General features: G+C 45.0%; 1 protein-coding gene across 1 annotated transcript; it reads right to left on the bottom strand.

Annotated features, from left to right (window-relative positions):
* Positions 1–695: 695 nt before the first annotated feature.
* Positions 696–13,291, bottom strand: LOC119563811 (transmembrane protein 17B-like). Its single transcript, XM_043529768.1, has 4 exons — positions 13,186–13,291; positions 11,928–12,031; positions 10,459–10,572; positions 696–1,277 (listed from the first exon to the last, which is right to left on the bottom strand). The coding sequence occupies exons 1-4, from the start codon at positions 13,289–13,291 to the stop codon at positions 945–947; spliced, it is 657 nt and encodes a 218-aa protein (XP_043385703.1). The 3' UTR covers positions 696–944.
* Between the last annotated feature and the right edge of the window lie 4,213 nt (positions 13,292–17,504).

Raw genomic sequence — 17,504 nt, forward strand, 5'->3', positions numbered from 1 at the left:
ACTCTGCTCCAAACCCAAGGAATTGGGCTCATTTAGGGAGCAGGGGTGTGTTGCACCCTTACACTAGAGGGTGTAAACCCCTCATGTGGCAGCTCTGCCCCACAATCTGTCATGCAAGCTCTTCACAATATACTAGGGCTGGCATTTTCCAGACTGCATACCTGGAATTAGGCATCTAAATGACACTGGCTGCCTTTCATTTGTGCTGAGCCCCCTGCATCTCCCACTGGAGTCAGAGGTGGTGTGCTACACCCTTTTGTCAGTCAAAGCCAATTTAATTTATGTGCCCAACTTCAGCACCAACATTCTCCAACTTTCGCTCAGTCATCTGAAAGACCCTTGAATTAACCCTGTTAGCCCTAAAAAGAAAAAGAGGACTTGTGGCACCTTAGAGACTAACAAATTTATTTGAGCATAAGCTTTCATGAACTACAGCTCACTTCATAGGATTCATGCAGTGGAAAATACAATAGGGAGATTTTATGTACACAGAGAACATGAAATAATGAGTGTTACCATACACACTGTAACGAGAGTGATCAGGTAAGGTGAGCTATTACCAGCAGGAGAGAAAAACAAACAAACAAACCCCCCCCACACACCTTTTGTAGTGATAATCAAGGTGGGCCATTTCCAGCAGTTGACAAGAACATGTAAGGAACAGTGGAGGGGGGGAGGGGAAAACAAACATGGGGAAATAGTTTTACTTTGTGTAATGACACATCCACGCCCAGTCTTTATTCAAGCCTAATTTAATGGTGTCCAGTTTGCAAATTAATTCCAATTCAGCAGTCTCTCGCTGGAGTGTGTTTACATTCATATAGGCCAGCTGTATCTCTCAGACATTTATTTTAAAGCATTCCCAGAAAAAAATATTTCCAGTCAATGGTCACATAGTGCAGGAGGATGTTCTGGTGTTGCGGCTTCCTGCGTAGGGACCACGTTCACGTAGTATCAACTCCCTTCTCTCTCCTGTTGGCCAGCTGGCCGCTTCTGCCTGGATGGGCTGCCCTGCCTTGGCTCATGCTATGCCCTGATTGCCACGGTCTGCCTGCGTCCTCAAATTGTTTCAGGTAGAACTGTGTAGCAAGCTGCCTTGTCATCACTTTAAGTCCAAAGAAGGCAGCTGTGATCTCTGAGGCAAGAAACACCAGGTAAATGATATGCACAGCTGTCTCCAGGGGCAGCCGAATTATGTGCTCATCCGTGAGGAGGAAAAGCAGAAGGGGGAGCTGTATCAGGAAGGATAGGAGCAGGAATCCAGCGAGTTCAGGTACCTGCAGAAGCAAAGGAAGCCGAGAGGAAAGACTGAAAACACCACAGCAAACACTACAAAGAGAAGCATGCAGCCTAGGCTTTGGGACTGAGACATCAAGAGAATGTGTGAAGTGAGACACAGATCACTGTGTAGGACTTGGATCCCAGGATTGGGAATTCTATGCTCTAGAACTTAGCCATTCCCCCCTAAGCATCACCATAAAGGACGCTCCAGCATTTCACTCTCCCTTTGCTTGTCTGCTTAGCCTCCAGTGGGGCCCAGCCACAGCCACAGATCTTGCAGGACTTTTGACCCAAAGCGGAGTACAGCTGGGTGCATAATTTATTTGACTCAGGTTATCCACTAACAGGTCTTGCTGAGCTAAGGAAGTGTGGCTCAGCGGGTAGGATATTAGCCTGCCACTCAGAAGACCTGGGTTTAATTCTCTCCTTTACCACAGACTTCCTGTGTGACCTTGGGCAAGTCACTTAGGGCTTGTGTGGACAAATAGTGCAAGACAGATTTACACTTGGGTTTGCTGAGCACTGAGTGTCTATGTGGACCCTGTTGCTGTGCACTAAAAGTTTCATAGCGTGCTCTGAAATACAAGTAGATCAAAGATTACTCAGGAACTGTTAGTGCCAGCCAACAGTCAGTTACTGCCTGGCAGGCTAATGAGAGGTAAGTTACAACCTAGCTTGCCACATGCTGTCCGGACAAGCTATCTGTCTCTGTTCCCAATCTGTAAAGTGGGGATAATAGTGCTTCCTACCCCACAGGGGGTTGTGCAGATGAATACATTAAAGACTGAGCGGCGCTCAGTGAGACATACCCAGGTACAACCCAGACCAGTGAGTAGCTTCGTCACCCCTGCCCTACCTGGGGAGCCCTTTACAATGCCTTGCTGCTGTAGCCTCCAGCCTGGACTGCTCACAAACAGCCTCTAGCGTGCAAGTCACACCCAGCTATGTCTGTGTGTGTGCTGCAGATAGCCAGCCACACTGTAGTTCTTACTGCAGAGTGACCCCAACACCCCCCAGCCATGTATGTCCTGTACTGCCCAGCCCTCTCCTGGACACTACAAGTTTATATAACATCCGTTATTTCTTTAATAGGAATAATATGCACACAACTTGCCACCCCAAATGGGGTTTCCCCAGACACTTCAATTTAAACCCACTGGATTAGATAAAACAATAAAACAAGTTTATTAATCACAGAGAGAGATTTTAAGTGAGTACAAGTAATGAGGCATAAAAGTCAGAAATAGTTACAAGAAAAGTAAAGATAAAACATAGCTGGTGCCTAACAAGCTCTGTTAAATTCAAAGCAAAGTTTTCTCATCACATGCTTTTAGCAGTCTTGCTGACCACATTTCTTAGGTCAGGACCCCTTCTCCCAGAATCCAATGAATGCTTCAGTTGTCACTTCAGGTGCTGTGAATGCAATGGGCAGGAAGAGGGAGTGGGATCCTTGGGATGTTTGTCTCTCCTTTTTATAATTTCAGTCCCCCTCTTGAAAACATTTCCAGCTGAGATTTATGTGGAAGGAAACCATGTTGGTTTTTTCCACCTGGTTGAACTTCCTTTGTCTGCCCCGCTTGATGTGCTTATTGCTTAAATGCAAATTAAGCAAAGCACACATTCCTTTGTTTGGGACAGGCCTGTTTGCCAGCCTCTGTTTGGAACATGTGTTAATAACACCATGCAGTGGAATCTTATAAACTTCACATACAATGTTGCCACACATTTTACCAGGACAATAATGATCAGCAAATTATGAGTTTTCAAATGATACCTCACAAGGCATATTTTGTGCAAAGATTATTACAATGGTATGTAGGGCGTGGAAACAGGTATATTCTGTCACATTCAGACACTATGGTGAGGAGAGCCAGATAGGTGCCTTAGCCTAGGCTCGGCTGAGCTCAGCAGAGGACCCAGGGTATGTAAGAAGGTGACTGTAAACCACTTTTTCACTCGGGGGGCGGAAGCACAAAATTCCTGGCATAATTTAGGGCAGCCTAAGGGCTCCTGTCAGTTGCACCAGCCACAACAGTCCGTCCAGTCCCCCACCCCCACCCCCACCCCATGACTGCTTCCCCAGCTAGGATCATAGCTCCACTCCATCCTGCCCTTGGAAACCTACACCCAAGGGGGAAAGGAAGTGATATAAAGGCTACTATGCCTGCTTTATAGCAACTGGGATCCCTGTGGACTAGGGTGTCTTCTTAAGACAGAGCGGTCTTCTTTACAGTGATGCAAAGGAGATGGAATTGGTGCCAGGCTTACTATTCAATTAATTCAAAGTATCGGCCAGTTAATTTCCATGAATTATTCTTGGGCTTCAGGTCTCAATATCATTCATAGTGAGGACCAGCTCTTAACATATTTCTTCTCATACACGTGTCCCTGCTACTAGTTGGCACCTAGCCACTCCTTCCCTCCTTTTGCAATCACATAACTTCCCTATGGCAACTCCAGTGATCACTTTCATGGAAAGAGAACATTAGGGTGGGGGCAGGGGCAAGTGATTTTGTACTTTGATAAATTAGGAAAGTATTTCATGTACTTTTATCTTCTTTTCATACAGTCACAGAAATGTCAGGCTGGAAGGGACCTTGAGAAGTCATCAAGTCCAGCCCTCCGCACTGAGGTAGGACCAAGTAAACCTTGACCTTCCCTGTCAGATGTTTGTCTAACCTGTTCGTTAAAACCTCCAGTGATGGGGATTCCACACCCTCCCTTGGAAACCTAGTCCAGAGCTTAACTATCCTTATAGCTAGAAAGTGTTTCCTAATATCTAATCTAAATCCCACTAGCTGCAAATTAAACCCATTACTTCTTGTCCTACCTTCAGTGGACATGGCTAATAATTGATAACAGTCTTCAAATATGTTAAGGGAAATTTTAAAGAGGACTATGATCAGGTGCCCCCTCAGGCTTCTTTTCTTTAGATTAAACATGCCCACTTTTTTTTTTAAACCTTTCCTCATAGGTCAGGTTTTCTAAACTTTTGATCATTTTTGTTGCCCTCCTCTGGACTCCCCAATCTGTCCACATATTTCCTAAAGTGTGGTGCACAGTACTCCAGCTGAGGCCTCACCAGAGCTGAGTAGAGTGGGACAATTATCTCCTGTGTTTTACATATGACATGCCTGTTAATACACTCCAGAATTATATTCGCCTTTTTAGTAGGGCTGTTGATTAATTAGTTAACTCACACAATTAACTCAAAAAATTAATCGCAATTAATCACAGTTTTAATCACACTGTTAAACAATAGAATACCAATTGAAATTTATTAAATATTTGTGGATGTTTTTCTACATTTTCAAATATTTTATTTCAATTTACAACCCAAAATACAAAGTGTATAGTGCTCCTTTATATTACAAATATTTGCACTGTAAAAATGATAAACAAAAGAAATAGTATTTTTCAATTCACCTCATACAAGTACTGTAGTGCAATCCCTATCGTGAAAGTGCAACTTACAAATGTAGATTTTTTTTGTTACATAACTGCACTCAAACAAAACAATGTAAAACTTTAGAGCCTACAAGTCTACTCAGTCCTACTTCTTGTCCAGCCAATCGCTAAGACAAACAAGTTTGTTTACATTTATGGGCGATAATGCTGCCTGCTTCTTATTTACCATGTCACCTGAAAATGGGGACAGGTGTTCTCATGGCACTGTTGCAGCAGGCATTGCAAGTTATTTGTGTCAGGTATGCTAAACATTCGTATGCCCCTTGATGCTTTGGCCACCATTCCAGAGTGTGATGTGACGCTGCATATTCTTTATAGAAATATGCTTATAATATGAATATGGCATAACTAAGATCTATTTTATGCAAGATGGATCTTGTAAGATATCATTGGAAAGGTTATGATTTACTGAATATGATTATTCAATTTGTATGCATGAATCATTTCTGTATCTAAAGTTAGGAATATTGACTATGTAACAATTTCAACTCTGAGTGTACTTGGGAAACACCCACCAGACAGCAGTCCATCAGCCTTGATGGGCCATTAGGAAGAAACAATAATACTTTGAAGATACTAATCTCTCTCCTTCCTGAGAAGTGTTCTGGGACATTGTTTTGACACTGCAAGGTCAGGTGATAACATCACCTGGTATAAAGTACCACCTCAGACACTGCTTGTACTTTTCTACTGGACACAGGGGCTTCCCACCTTATATAAATTCTATTTAAGGCTGGGAATTAAGGCAATCCAACACTCTTGTCCTTTGCCTTCCAACCCAAGAAGAAAGGATGCTGAAAGTACTGAAGAGACAAAGAAACTAAGCTGAGGGAAAGGCAAGGGCTGAGTCCAGACTAAGATAGGAGTCTACTTCGTAAAGAGAAATAACGAACTCTAAGCTACAGAAACTCTGCAATCTGCCTAAACAACATTTTGTAACCTGTGTCTTTAGTGTATTAAGCTTAGTTTGCATATTTTGTTTTATTTGCTCAGTAATCTGCTTTGTTCTGTTTGCTATCCCTTATAAGAACTACGAAAGGTAAATTTTAAGTTAATAAACTTATTTCTTGTTTATAACATAACCCAGTTTGTGTAATTACTATCTGGTGGGGCGGGGGGAAGAAGTTGTACATATCTCTTTCCACCTTAAGGGAAAGGGCAAATTTTTATGAGTTTGCACTGTGCAGATCTTTCTATACAGTGTGAGACAATATTATCTTGTGTGTACTCTCCAGAGGGGAGGAGCACTTGAGTGCTGGACAATTTCCTGGCTGAGTCTTCCAATAGAGAGCTGTTTGCAGCCTCTGTGTGATTCTACAGCTGGTGCATCCCTACCTGTATGTGTGTGTGTACGCTGCAAGAGGCTGGAGAGCCTAATTCAGCAAAACAGGGACAGGGAGTCCAGGCTGATGAAGCAGAAGAAGCTCAGTGAAACCCCAGTACATCAGGTGACATCCTAGAAGGTGGGGGTCCAACCCATCACCCAGAGGACATGCTTCCATTTATTAAAAAAAAAAAAAAATGCATTAATTAGATTTGTGACTGAACACCTTGGGGGAGAATTGTATGTCTCCTGCTCTGTTTTACCTGCATTCTGCCATATATTTCATGTTATATCAGTCTCAGATGACAACCCAGCACATGTTGTTGAAATTAAGAACACGTTCACTGCAGATTTGACAAAATGCAAAGAAGGTACCTGTAGCAGAGTGTGGCAGGGCCCCCTTAGCTCCTTCCTCTGCTAAGTCCACAAAATCACTCAGACCCTGGGGTGAGTATCCACTGGTGAAGTTAATTCACAGACTTGTTCCTACCATCATTTCACCATGTACAGTTGGCCCTTCACCATCTGAAGACAGGGAAGAAATACTTCCCTGCTTCCCCTCCCTACCTTTACCCTTTCTTTCTACTCCCTCTTTGGCTTCCTTCCGCTGAGGTTTTTATACAGCCCCAGGCTAATTAGGCGACAGCTGTCTCTGTCTCCCCAATTAGGGCCAGGTTATCTCCAGTCAGCTCTAATCTTTCCCTCTAAAAGGAAGCTGGCATGACAGACGGCTGAATCAGCAACCCTTTGCCCCACACCCTGTCACAGTACCAATGTGAGATTTCTAAAGATAGCTACAGCACTTGAACCAAGTTTAAGAATCTGAAGTGCCTTCCAAAATCTGAGAGGGACGAAGTGTGGAGCATGCTTTCAGAAGTCTTGAGAGCACCAGTCTGATGCCAAAACTACAGAACCCGAACCATCAAAAGAGAAAATCAACCTTTTGTTGGTGGCATCTGACTCAGATGATGAAAATGAATGTGCATCGCTTTGCACTGCTTTGGATCGTTATCAAGCAGAATCCATCATCGGCATGGATGCACGTCCTCTGGAATGGTGGGCGAAGCATGAAGGGACATAGGAATCTTTACCATATCTGGCACGTAAATATCTTGTGACTCCAGCTACAACAGTGCCATGTGAATGCCTGTTCTCACTTTCAGGTGACATTGTAAACAAGAAGCAGGCAGCATTATCTCCTGCAAATGTAAAGAAACTTGTTTGTCTGAGCAGTTGACTGAATAAGAAGTAGGATTGAGGGGACTTGTAGGTTCTAAAGTTTTACATTGTTTTATTTTTGAGTGCAGCTATTTTTTGTACATAATTCTACATTTGTAAGTTCAATGTTCATGATAAAGAGATTGCACTACAGTACTTGTATTAGGTGAATTGAAAAATATGGCGCTGGCCGTCACAGCATGGGGAGTAGATGGCCAGCCCTCAGTGGAGAAAGAGGTGGTTAGGGACTATTTAGAAAAGCTGGACGTGCACAAGTCCATGGGGCCGGACGAGTTGCATCCAAGAGTGCTAAAGGAATTGGCGGCTGTGATTGCAGAGCCACTAGCCATTATCTTTGAAAACTCGCGGCGAACGGGGGAAGTCCCAGATGACTGGAAAAAGGCTAATGTAGTGCCAATCTTTAAAAAACGGAAGAAGGAGGATCCTGGGAACTACAGGCCAGTCAGCCTCACCTCAGTCGCTGGAAAAATCATGGAGCAGGTCCTCAAAGAATCAATCCTGAAGCACTTACATGAGAGGAAAGTGATCAGGAACAGTCAGCATGGATTCACCAAGGGAAGGTCATGCCTGACTAATCTAATCGCCTTCTATGATGAGATTACTGGTTCTGTGGATGAAGGGAAAGCAGTGGATGTATTGTTTCTTGACTTTAGCAAAGCTTTTGACACGGTCTCCCACAGTATTCTTGTCAGCAAGTTAAAGAAGTATGGGCTGGATGAATGCACTATAAGGTGGGTAGAAAGTTGGCTAGATTGTCGGGCTCAATGGGTAGTAATCAATGGCTCCATGTCTAGTTGGCAGCCGGTATCAAGTGGAGTGCCCCAAGGGTCGGTCCTGGGGCCGGTTTTGTTCAATATCTTCATAAATGATCTGGAGGATGGTGTGGATTGCACCCTCAGCAAATTTGCGGATGATACTAAACTGGGAGGAGTGGTAGATACGCTGGAGGGCAGGGATAGGATACAGAGGGACCTAGACAAATTGAAGGATTGGGCCAAAAGAAATCTGATGAGGTTCAACAAGGATAAGTGCAGGGTCCTGCACTTAGGACGGAAGAACCCAATGCACCGCTACAGACTAGGGACCGAATGGCTAGGCAGCAGTTCTGCGGAAAAGGACCTAGGGGTGACAGTGGACGAGAAGCTGGATATGAGTCAGCAGTGTGCCCTTGTTGCCAAGAAGGCCAATGGCATTTTGGGATGTATAAGTAGGGGCATAGCCAGCAGATCGAGGGACGTGATCGTTCCCCTCTATTCGACATTGGTGAGGCCTCATCTGGAGTACTGTGTCCAGTTTTGGGCCCCACACTACAAGAAGGATGTGGATAAATTGGAGAGAGTCCAGCGAAGGGCAACAAAAATGATTAGGGGTCTGGAACACATGACTTATGAGGAGAGGCTGAGGGAACTGGGATTGTTTAGTCTGCAGAAGAGAAGAATGAGGGGGGATTTGATAGCTACTTTCAACTACCTGAGAGGTGGTTCCAGAGAGGATGGTTCTAGACTATTGTCAGTGGTAGAAGAGGACAGGACAAGGAGTAATGGTCTCAAGTTGCAGTGGGGGAGGTTTAGGTTCGATATTAGGAAAAACTTTTTCACCAAGAGGGTGGTGAAACACTGGAATGTGTTACCTAGGGAGGTGGTAGAATCTCCTTCCTTAGAAGTTTTTAAGGTCAGGCTTGACAAAGCCCTGGCTGGGATGATTTAATTGGGGATTGGTCCTGCTTTGAGCAGGGGGTTGGACTAGATGACCTTCTGGGGTCCCTTCCAACCCTGATATTCTATGATTAAATACATATATTAAAATATTTCTTTTTTACAGTGCAAATATTTGTAATACAAATAAATATAAAGTGAGCACTGTACACTTTGTATTCTGTGTTGTAGCTGAAATATATTTGAAAATGTGGAAAACATCCAAAAATATTTAAATAAACCACATTCTATTATTGTTTATCAGAGCGATTAATCTTTTTAAATCACTTGACAGCCCTATTTTTTCCCAGCTGCATCACAATGCGGACTCATACTCAATTTGTGATCTACTGTAACCCCCAGATCCTTTTCAACAGTACTACCAGCTAGCCAGTTATTCCCCCTTTTATAGTTATGCATTTAATTTTTCCTTCTTAAGGGAGTATTTTGCACTTGTCTATATTGAAGTTCATCTTTTTTATTTCAGACCAATTCTGCTATTTTTCAAGGTTGTTCTGAATTCAAATAATAGAATCATAGAGTCTCAGAGTTGGAAGGGACCTCAGGAGGTCATCTAGTCCAACCCCCTGCTCAAAGCAGGACCAATCCCCAACTAAATCATCCCAGCCAGGGCTTTGTCAAGCCTGACCTTAAAAACCTCAAAGGAAGGAGATTCCACCACCTCCCTTGGTAACACATTCTAGTGCTTCACCACCCTCCTAGTGAAAAAGTTTTTCCTCATATCCAACCTAAACCTCCCTCACTGCAACTTGAGACCACTACTCCTTGTTCTGTCATCTGCTACCACTGAGAATAGTCTAGATCCATCCTCTTTGGAACCCCCTTTCAGGTAGTTGAAAGCGGCTATCAAATCCCGCCTCAATCTTCTCTTCCGCAGACTAAACAATCCCAGTTCCGTCAGCCTCTCCTCATAAGTCATGTGTTCCAGTCCCCTAATCATTTTTGTTGCCCTCTGCTGGACGTTTTCCAATTTTTCCACATCCTTCTTGTAGTGTGGGGCCCAAAACTGGACACGGTACTCCAGATGAGGCCTCACCAATGTCGAATAGAGGGGAACGATCACGTCCCTCGATCTGCTGGCAATGCCCCTACTTATACATCCCAAAATGCCATTGGCCTTCTTGGCAACAAGGGCACACTGTTAACTCATATCCAGCTTCTCGTCCACTGTAACCCCTAGGTCCTTTTCTGCAGAATCCTGCCCTCCAAAATGTGTGCAACTCATCTCAGCTTGGTGTCATCCACAGATTCTATAAGCATATGCTCCACTCCATTATTCAAGTCATTAATGAAAATATTTGAGCTTCCCCCTGCAAGGGAGGTGTGACCAGCACACTTTCCAGAGCTGAAGTGATGAAGCAGAATTTGATGGGGAGCTGTAGCTGCCATGTCCTGGCCACTAGACTGCCCTGGCCTTGAGTCAGTTCTTACCTTTTCTTGCAGATTTCCAATGTATCCAAGATACAAGCGTAACCCGTCAGCTAATGCGAGAATCAGGAAGACAGCAACAAGGAGGAACTGATAGTAACAGGGCAGCAGGCTGTACTGTAACGGGAGGGCATTAGTGACATATCATCCCCCATTTCATCCCACTGGACCCACACCCACCACCAGCCCCAACACAAACCTCTCCCACCCCTTCGCTCCATATAGTCACTCTCCATCCATTTCACCTGCCTCCCTTACCTGCCACTGCCACCCCCCTTGTCAGGGTCTGGGACATGGGCAGTCATGACAAGTGGTTAAATCCAGAATCAGAGGCCAGGTGCCAGAGCCCAGGGTCAGAGCCAAAAATCAGAAATTTCAGCCAAGACTCAGAAGTGGGTTAGCTGGAAGGAGGCAAGGCAGGACAGGGGCTGTCACAGCCATGGACAATTGCTTCAAGCACCGATGACGATGACAACTGCTGCTGCTGGGCTTAAGAGCTGGTCTGCTGACTTTCCAGCCAATCAGGCAGTGTACTACAGGCCAGCTGTGCTTGTTAGGTTGCCAAGAGCCTAGCTTTGCTGATAGCCCAGATTTATGGATTCACAGAGTCCAAGGCCAGAAGGGACCATTGTGATCATCTGTCTGACCTCCAAAATAATTCCTAGAGCAGATCATTTAGAAAAACATTGAATCCTAATTTTAAAATGGTCAGTGATGGAGAATCCACCATGGCCGTTGGTAAATTGTTCCAATGGTTAATTACTGTCACAGTTAAAAATTTGCACCTTATTTCCAGTCTAAATTTGTATAGCTTCAACTTCCAGCCATTGGATTATATTATACCTTTCTCTGCTAGACTGTTTCTATCTCTCCAGTGCTGACCATTGGCTCATTTCCCAGAATCTGCCCCACCCTGGACCCAGCTCTAACCAACAGGAGGAACTCTCATTTCCACCACTAGGCCTGACTGCCTATGGCCCAGTACCCTCCAGAGGGATGCTTCTTGCCCATGGGATGGATCCGGCAGCAAAATCCTCTCTTGGACTTCCCCTGGCCTGGACATTTAAACCAAATGAAAACATAAGAGGAGCCCAAGAAGTTTTGCCATTTGACAGGAGTTTCCATTTCTCAGGGTTTGAAATGGACCCATTTTGTGGTTACTTGTGTTTTGGGAAATGAAGGATTTTGATGGCTGGTTTGGAAATGGGTTCAAGAAAAGTTTTGATAAAAATCTCATGCAAAAATTAATGAAAAACAAAAACTTTCTAAAAGGTCAGTTTGAGAAAGAGTTTTTGAAAAAAGGCCATTTGTCGACAAAAACCCTTTCTGCTTGATAAACCCTGACCGGGACAGAGGCTTGGCTGACAGACTGCCAAGAAAGGACAATTGTGCAGTGGCTTGGGCACTGAAGGAATGTATTAGGTGGGACTTCACGCATCTTCTCAGTTCTAACATCCCTGGTTATATGGTACCTTTAATGCCAGCATTATCCCCTCGGACAGGCACCAGAATGGGAAGTAGAAGACATTGAAGAATAGCATCATCTGGAGGGGCAGGCTGGACAGCACCTCATGCCCTGTGCAGGAATGAAAAGGCACAAGGTAGCAGGTCTTTCCCTTTGCCACACTGCAAATCCCAGTTTCACTGGGGAGAACCTGCCCACAAAATAGGCATTTTACTGAAGAACAAACCTGAGAATGCAGCCTGCCCTGCATAGCACATAGACACTGTCTATGAACACAGGATCTTGGCCCCTCCCTAGGGGGTCAGGCCTGGCCCCTGAAGCCCAGTCTCCTGTTGCTGGCAGTAGCTAGCACCAGCTGCTAATGCAGAAAGTGCAGGAACTCCCCTGTGGGTGATCCTGATGGGGTTTCACTGTGACCCTTTTCAAGGTTGGCTTGTGGGTTTAGATCCCTTCCAATTTTTTTTAATCCTCTCTAATGTAAATGTGGGTTTTCCCATTATCCACATACATGGTTGATGCTTTTATGATTCCCACCAACATCCTGGCATCAGCAATATCAAATGGCAGGGGGCTCTGCAGGTTAATCATATGATGGTATAAAACAAATTCCCTTTTTACCAGTTTTGTACTTGCTGCCTCAGTTTCACTAAATGCCCCTTGTTCTTGTATTAGGAGAAAGATCAGTAGGGTTAATAGATTCCAAGGCCAGAAGAGACCACCGTGATCATCTACTCTGACTTGTATAACACAGGACAGAGATTTATCCCAAATAAGTTCCTGATCAACCTGTCCACTTCTGTCCTTATTCATGGCCTCTTCATCCTAAACAATCCCAACCTTTGCAATCTCTCCACCACATACCTGGTGGGACAAGGATAATACAAAGAGATTCCCTGCCTGTACACCCATCCCGCTTCCCCTCCTTACTTGGAGCCCATCTCCTTCACTGCGCACCTTATTGTGTAAGGCCCCTTAGAGTGAGCACACAACACATGGGGCAGGCCAGGAAGGCTGGTGTTTGTGCTGCTCAGAGCTCGGCCTCTCTCAGTGCACATTGTAGGAGACAAAAGCCTCTATTCATAGAATAAAGCAAAGTCCATTTTGACTTTGCAGCCGTAAAAGCAACAGCAAACACCCAAACACATTCCCGAAGCAGAGCCCCTGTAAGCGGTGTTGTAATCCACACTGGATCTGGGGCGGGCAGAGCAGAGAGTGCGCAGACCCTGACCGGGGCCCCAGGATTACTGTGCTACCGACTACTGTACCTGGATGGTAGATCTGGGCAGCTCTGCAATCCCTAGTTTTATTGTTGATGAACAGCGATCCACTGAAAGTTGTCAGGCCCCTTCGGACATTGGGAGGCAGAGCCATCAGCCCCAGCTAAACCCGTTCTCCCTCCTGACCTGGATAAGATGGTATTAAAGAGAAGCTCTTTGGCTTTAATTAAATGATAGGACTGGCCTTCCAAGCTGCCACTCAGCCACTGTGCTGTGGTGGGAGATAGCACAGAAGGGAAAAGAAAGCCCTGGGCAGGGGTTGCCTGATCTATTGATTGTATAGCGATTATATTACTGATTTAGTTTCCCCCGTTAGCACTTGGAAGTTTGGTAGGTTCTGCTAGATCAGGCCCCATATTATCAGAATAACTGTTCAGGGGGAGCTCTGATGTGCATGGCTATAACACACACACACACACACACACACACACACGTGGGAAATCACACTAGGTTTATAATTGTATTAATACAGTTCCCAAAGTCATGAATACTCTAACCCAGCAAGGCAGCTAGAGATAATACATAGACCTACACCAGCCCTGGCTGAACAGCCTGATGTGTCAGTTATCTTCCCCTTCACCATCACCAGCAGCTGTCATCTAAGCCTCTCCCCAGGATGCAGGCTGTTATCATGTGTTATATTGATGCCACTCTGCCTAATGCATATTCAGCCCCTTTTCCTTATTTGTAGTTCCTCCCCCTACTAATGTTGGGGTGCCCTTCTTCCATAGCTTATTAGTATATATGTCAATCAGTTACTATGGTATTCTTGTGGTCAGACATCTGCTGATGTTCCTAACTTTAAAAAAAACAAGCTGGTATAAAGTAGCATCTTGTGATTACCTGTCAGCAGTTTAGTCCCTACAGCATTCTGCCTTGTGCTGTCTTATGATCTAGGGTCACTCCTGGTTAGCTACTCCTGTTAAGGCTTTGTGCCTTGATAAGTTTAGCTAAGCTACTGTCTTACAGTTGTTGAGGCTTATAAGCTCATTGCATTACTGCCTTAATTTACACCTGTGCCTCACCTAGCAACTACCTACAGATATCATCTAGGCTACCCAGGTGAGTTCCCTGGCGAGTGCTGTGGCCACTGGCTCTGGGACTCTGTAGCCCTAGTGGGAGGAATGTTGGTTGGAGCAACGTGGCTGGTTAGAATAGCTCAGCAGCCTGTTGAGCTGACCAGATCCGGCTCGGGGCCCAATTCACAGCTAGCTCCAGTGGGGTTGCAATGACTCCCATGGGCAGTGAGTCCTTCTCCTCCTAGGCCACAGGAGCCAGCAGTAGTGGAAAATGGGATGGAACAAATTAAACAGTGGTGGCAGCAAGTCAAATATTATGAAGAGAGAGGCACCAGGATGGACCCTGAACTCCATCTAGGACCATGCCAGGGTACAGCCATGCCCTAGTGATGGAGGCAGTGGGTGCAGGGAATAGCACCAGGGTCCTACATGATGAAGTACAACGCTATCACCACAACCCTCGTTTCCTCAGAGCAACCAGTGAACAACTGGTCTCAAGGGATGAGGGCCAAGCCACTCAGCTGCAGATACCAGGTGCACCGCTCAAACCAGCGATGACCACAGGAAAGTGACGGAGGTGAAGACAGAAGACCGGCTTCCAGATGGCAGACAGCAATAGCATGAATGGGAAAAAAATAAAACCACAGCCATATGAAGAGTTGTTAGGTTGTTTGATCATCTCAAAGATTCTACTGTCCATTGAAGTCAGTTGCCTTGTAGGAAGAGAGGTGCTAGAATAGTTGTAAATAACATTCCACACAAAGAGCCATCAGGAACAAGCCATCAGGAACACTATCCCCGATAATGTCACGGCAAACCTGGTGGCTGAACTTTGTGACTTTGTCCTCACCCATAACTATTTCACATTTGGGGACAATGTATACCTTCAAATCAGCGGCACTGCTATGGGTACCCGCATGGCCCCACAGTATGCCAACATTTTTATGGCTGACTTAGAACAACGCTTCCTCAGCTCTCGTCCCCTAACGCCCCTACTCTACTTGCGCTATATTGATGACATCTTCATCATCTGGACTCATGGAAAAGAAGCCCTTGAGGAATTCCACCATGATTTCAACATTTTCCATCCCACCATCAACTTCAGCCTGGACCAGTCCACACAAGAGATCCACTTCCTGGACACTACAGTGCTAATAAGCGATGGTCACATAAACACCACCCTATACCGGAAACCTACTGACCGCTATTCCTACCTACATGCCTCCAGCTTTCACCCTGACCACACCACACGATCCATTGTCTACAGCCAAGCTCTACGATACCACCACATTTGCTCCAACCCCTCAGACAGAGACAAACACCTACAAGATCTCTATCAAGCATTCTTACAACTACAATACCCACCTGCTGAAGTGAAGAAACAGATTGACAGAGCCAGAAGAGTACCCAGAAGTCACCTACTACAGGACAGGCCCAACAAAGAAAATAACAGAACGCCACTAGCCATCACCTTCAGCCCCCAACTAAAACCTCTCCAAGGCATCATCAAGGATCTACAACCTATCCTGAAGGACGACCCATTACTCTCACAGATCTTGGGAGACAGGCCAGTCCTTGCTTACAGACAGCCCCCCAACCTGAAGCAAATACTCACCAGTAACCACATACCTCACAGCAGAACCACTAACCCAGGAACCTATCCTTGCAACAAAGCCCCTTGCCAACTGTGCCCACATATCTATTCAGGGGACACCATCATAAGGCCTAATCACATCAGCCACACTATCAGAGGCTCGTTCACCTGCACATCCACCAATGTGAGATATGCCATCATATGCCAGCAATGCCCCTCTGCCATGTACATTGGTCGAACTGGACAGTCTCTACGTAAATGAATAAATGGACACAAATCAGATGTCAAGAATTATAACATTCAAAAACCATTCGGAGAACACTTCAATCTCTCTGGTCACTCGATTAGAGACCTAAAAGTGACAATTCTTCAAAAAAAAGACTTCAAAAACAGACTCCAACGAGAGACTGCTGAATTGGAATTAATTTGCAAACTGGATACAATTAATTTCGGCTTGACTAGAGACTGGGAGTGGATGTGTCATTACACAAAGTAAAACTATTTCCCCACCCCCACTGTTCCTCAGACGTTCTTGTCAACTGCTGGAAATGGCCCACCTTGATTATCACTACAAAAGGTTTTCTTCCCCCTGCCCCCGCTCTCCTGCTGGTATTAGCTCATCTTAAGTGATCACTCTCCTTACAGTGTGTATGGTAACACCCATTGTTTCATGTTCTGTGTGTATATAAATATCCCCACTTGTATTTTCCACTGCATGCATCCGATGAAGTGAGCTGTAGCTCACGAAAGCTTATGCTCAAATAAATTTGTTAGTCTCTAAGGTGCCACAAGTCCTCCTTTTCTTTTTGCAGATACAGACTAACACGGCTGCTACTCTCATTCTTGTCTCTTGTAGGCTTACACTTAAGGGTTTTAGCGTTTTCTCCCCAGGAACTGGAATCCCAGAGATGCACTCTAGCAGGTGGTAATTATTATGTGGCATCACTTTGAGAATCAGCAGTCAGGTGTCTAAATAACTTAGTAGCACATATCAGACTTAGCCTGAGAGCTAGTGAAAACAACATCTTATTTGTTACAATAAGAACAAATCTCATCTAATATGGAACTAGAAGCATTAAAGAAATAGTTCTATACACAGAAACTGCTCACAGATGTCTATGTCAGTCTGTCTTGAGTCTTAATTATTCACAGATCTACAAACTTTGTGCCATGACCTGTCTGTCCTGAATAAGACTCTAGGGACATACTCTGTGCAGATAGCCGCTCCTAATGCCACAGCCACACTGTTGTTTTTAGTGTACTAGCTCAATCAGAGCTAACGTGGGTACGTGTCAGTGAGCTGGGAATTACAGCTCCAGCACCAGTGTAGATGGTACCCTTAGAATCCCTTTCAGCGCCTAACTCTCCCCATACAATATGTTGGGAGCTTGGCTGCCTAATTCAGGCTGTGAATCCCACTGGACGGTAGGCTGCTTAGATGTTAGGTGTTGCAATGCCTATGTACCTTTGTGCATCTAACCCTAGTAAGCTCTGCAGTGAAGGGACTGTCTATCACTGTAGGTCTGTACAGTGTCTAGTGCAATGGGACCCTGTTCTTCATGGTTTCCCTCTTAGGGTAGATGTGTGAGGCCGTGCTCAGTTGTAAGGTTTGTGAAGTGCAGAGAGCTACTCCTATGAGCCAGCTGCAAAGCTTACTAAGGGGTAGGAAGGACAGCCCAGTGGCTAGGAAGCTG

This window comes from Chelonia mydas, chromosome 15 (assembly GCF_015237465.2).
Source record: "Chelonia mydas isolate rCheMyd1 chromosome 15, rCheMyd1.pri.v2, whole genome shotgun sequence".
Taxonomy (NCBI): Eukaryota; Metazoa; Chordata; order Testudines; family Cheloniidae; genus Chelonia; species Chelonia mydas.

Bases quoted from the DNA above. Each gene is read 5' to 3' on its own strand.
- LOC119563811 (XM_043529768.1), bottom strand. From the start codon at position 13,291: ATGGCTCTGCCTCCCAATGTCCGAAGGGGCCTGACAACTTTCAGTGGA. The intron at 10,573-11,927 runs GTACCATATAAC...CTCCCGTTACAG, and splicing joins GGATAATGCTGGCATTAAAG to TACAGCCTGCTGCCCTGTTA. The intron at 1,278-10,458 runs GTAAGAACTGAC...TTGCTTCTGCAG, and splicing joins TTGGAAATCTGCAAGAAAAG to GTACCTGAACTCGCTGGATT.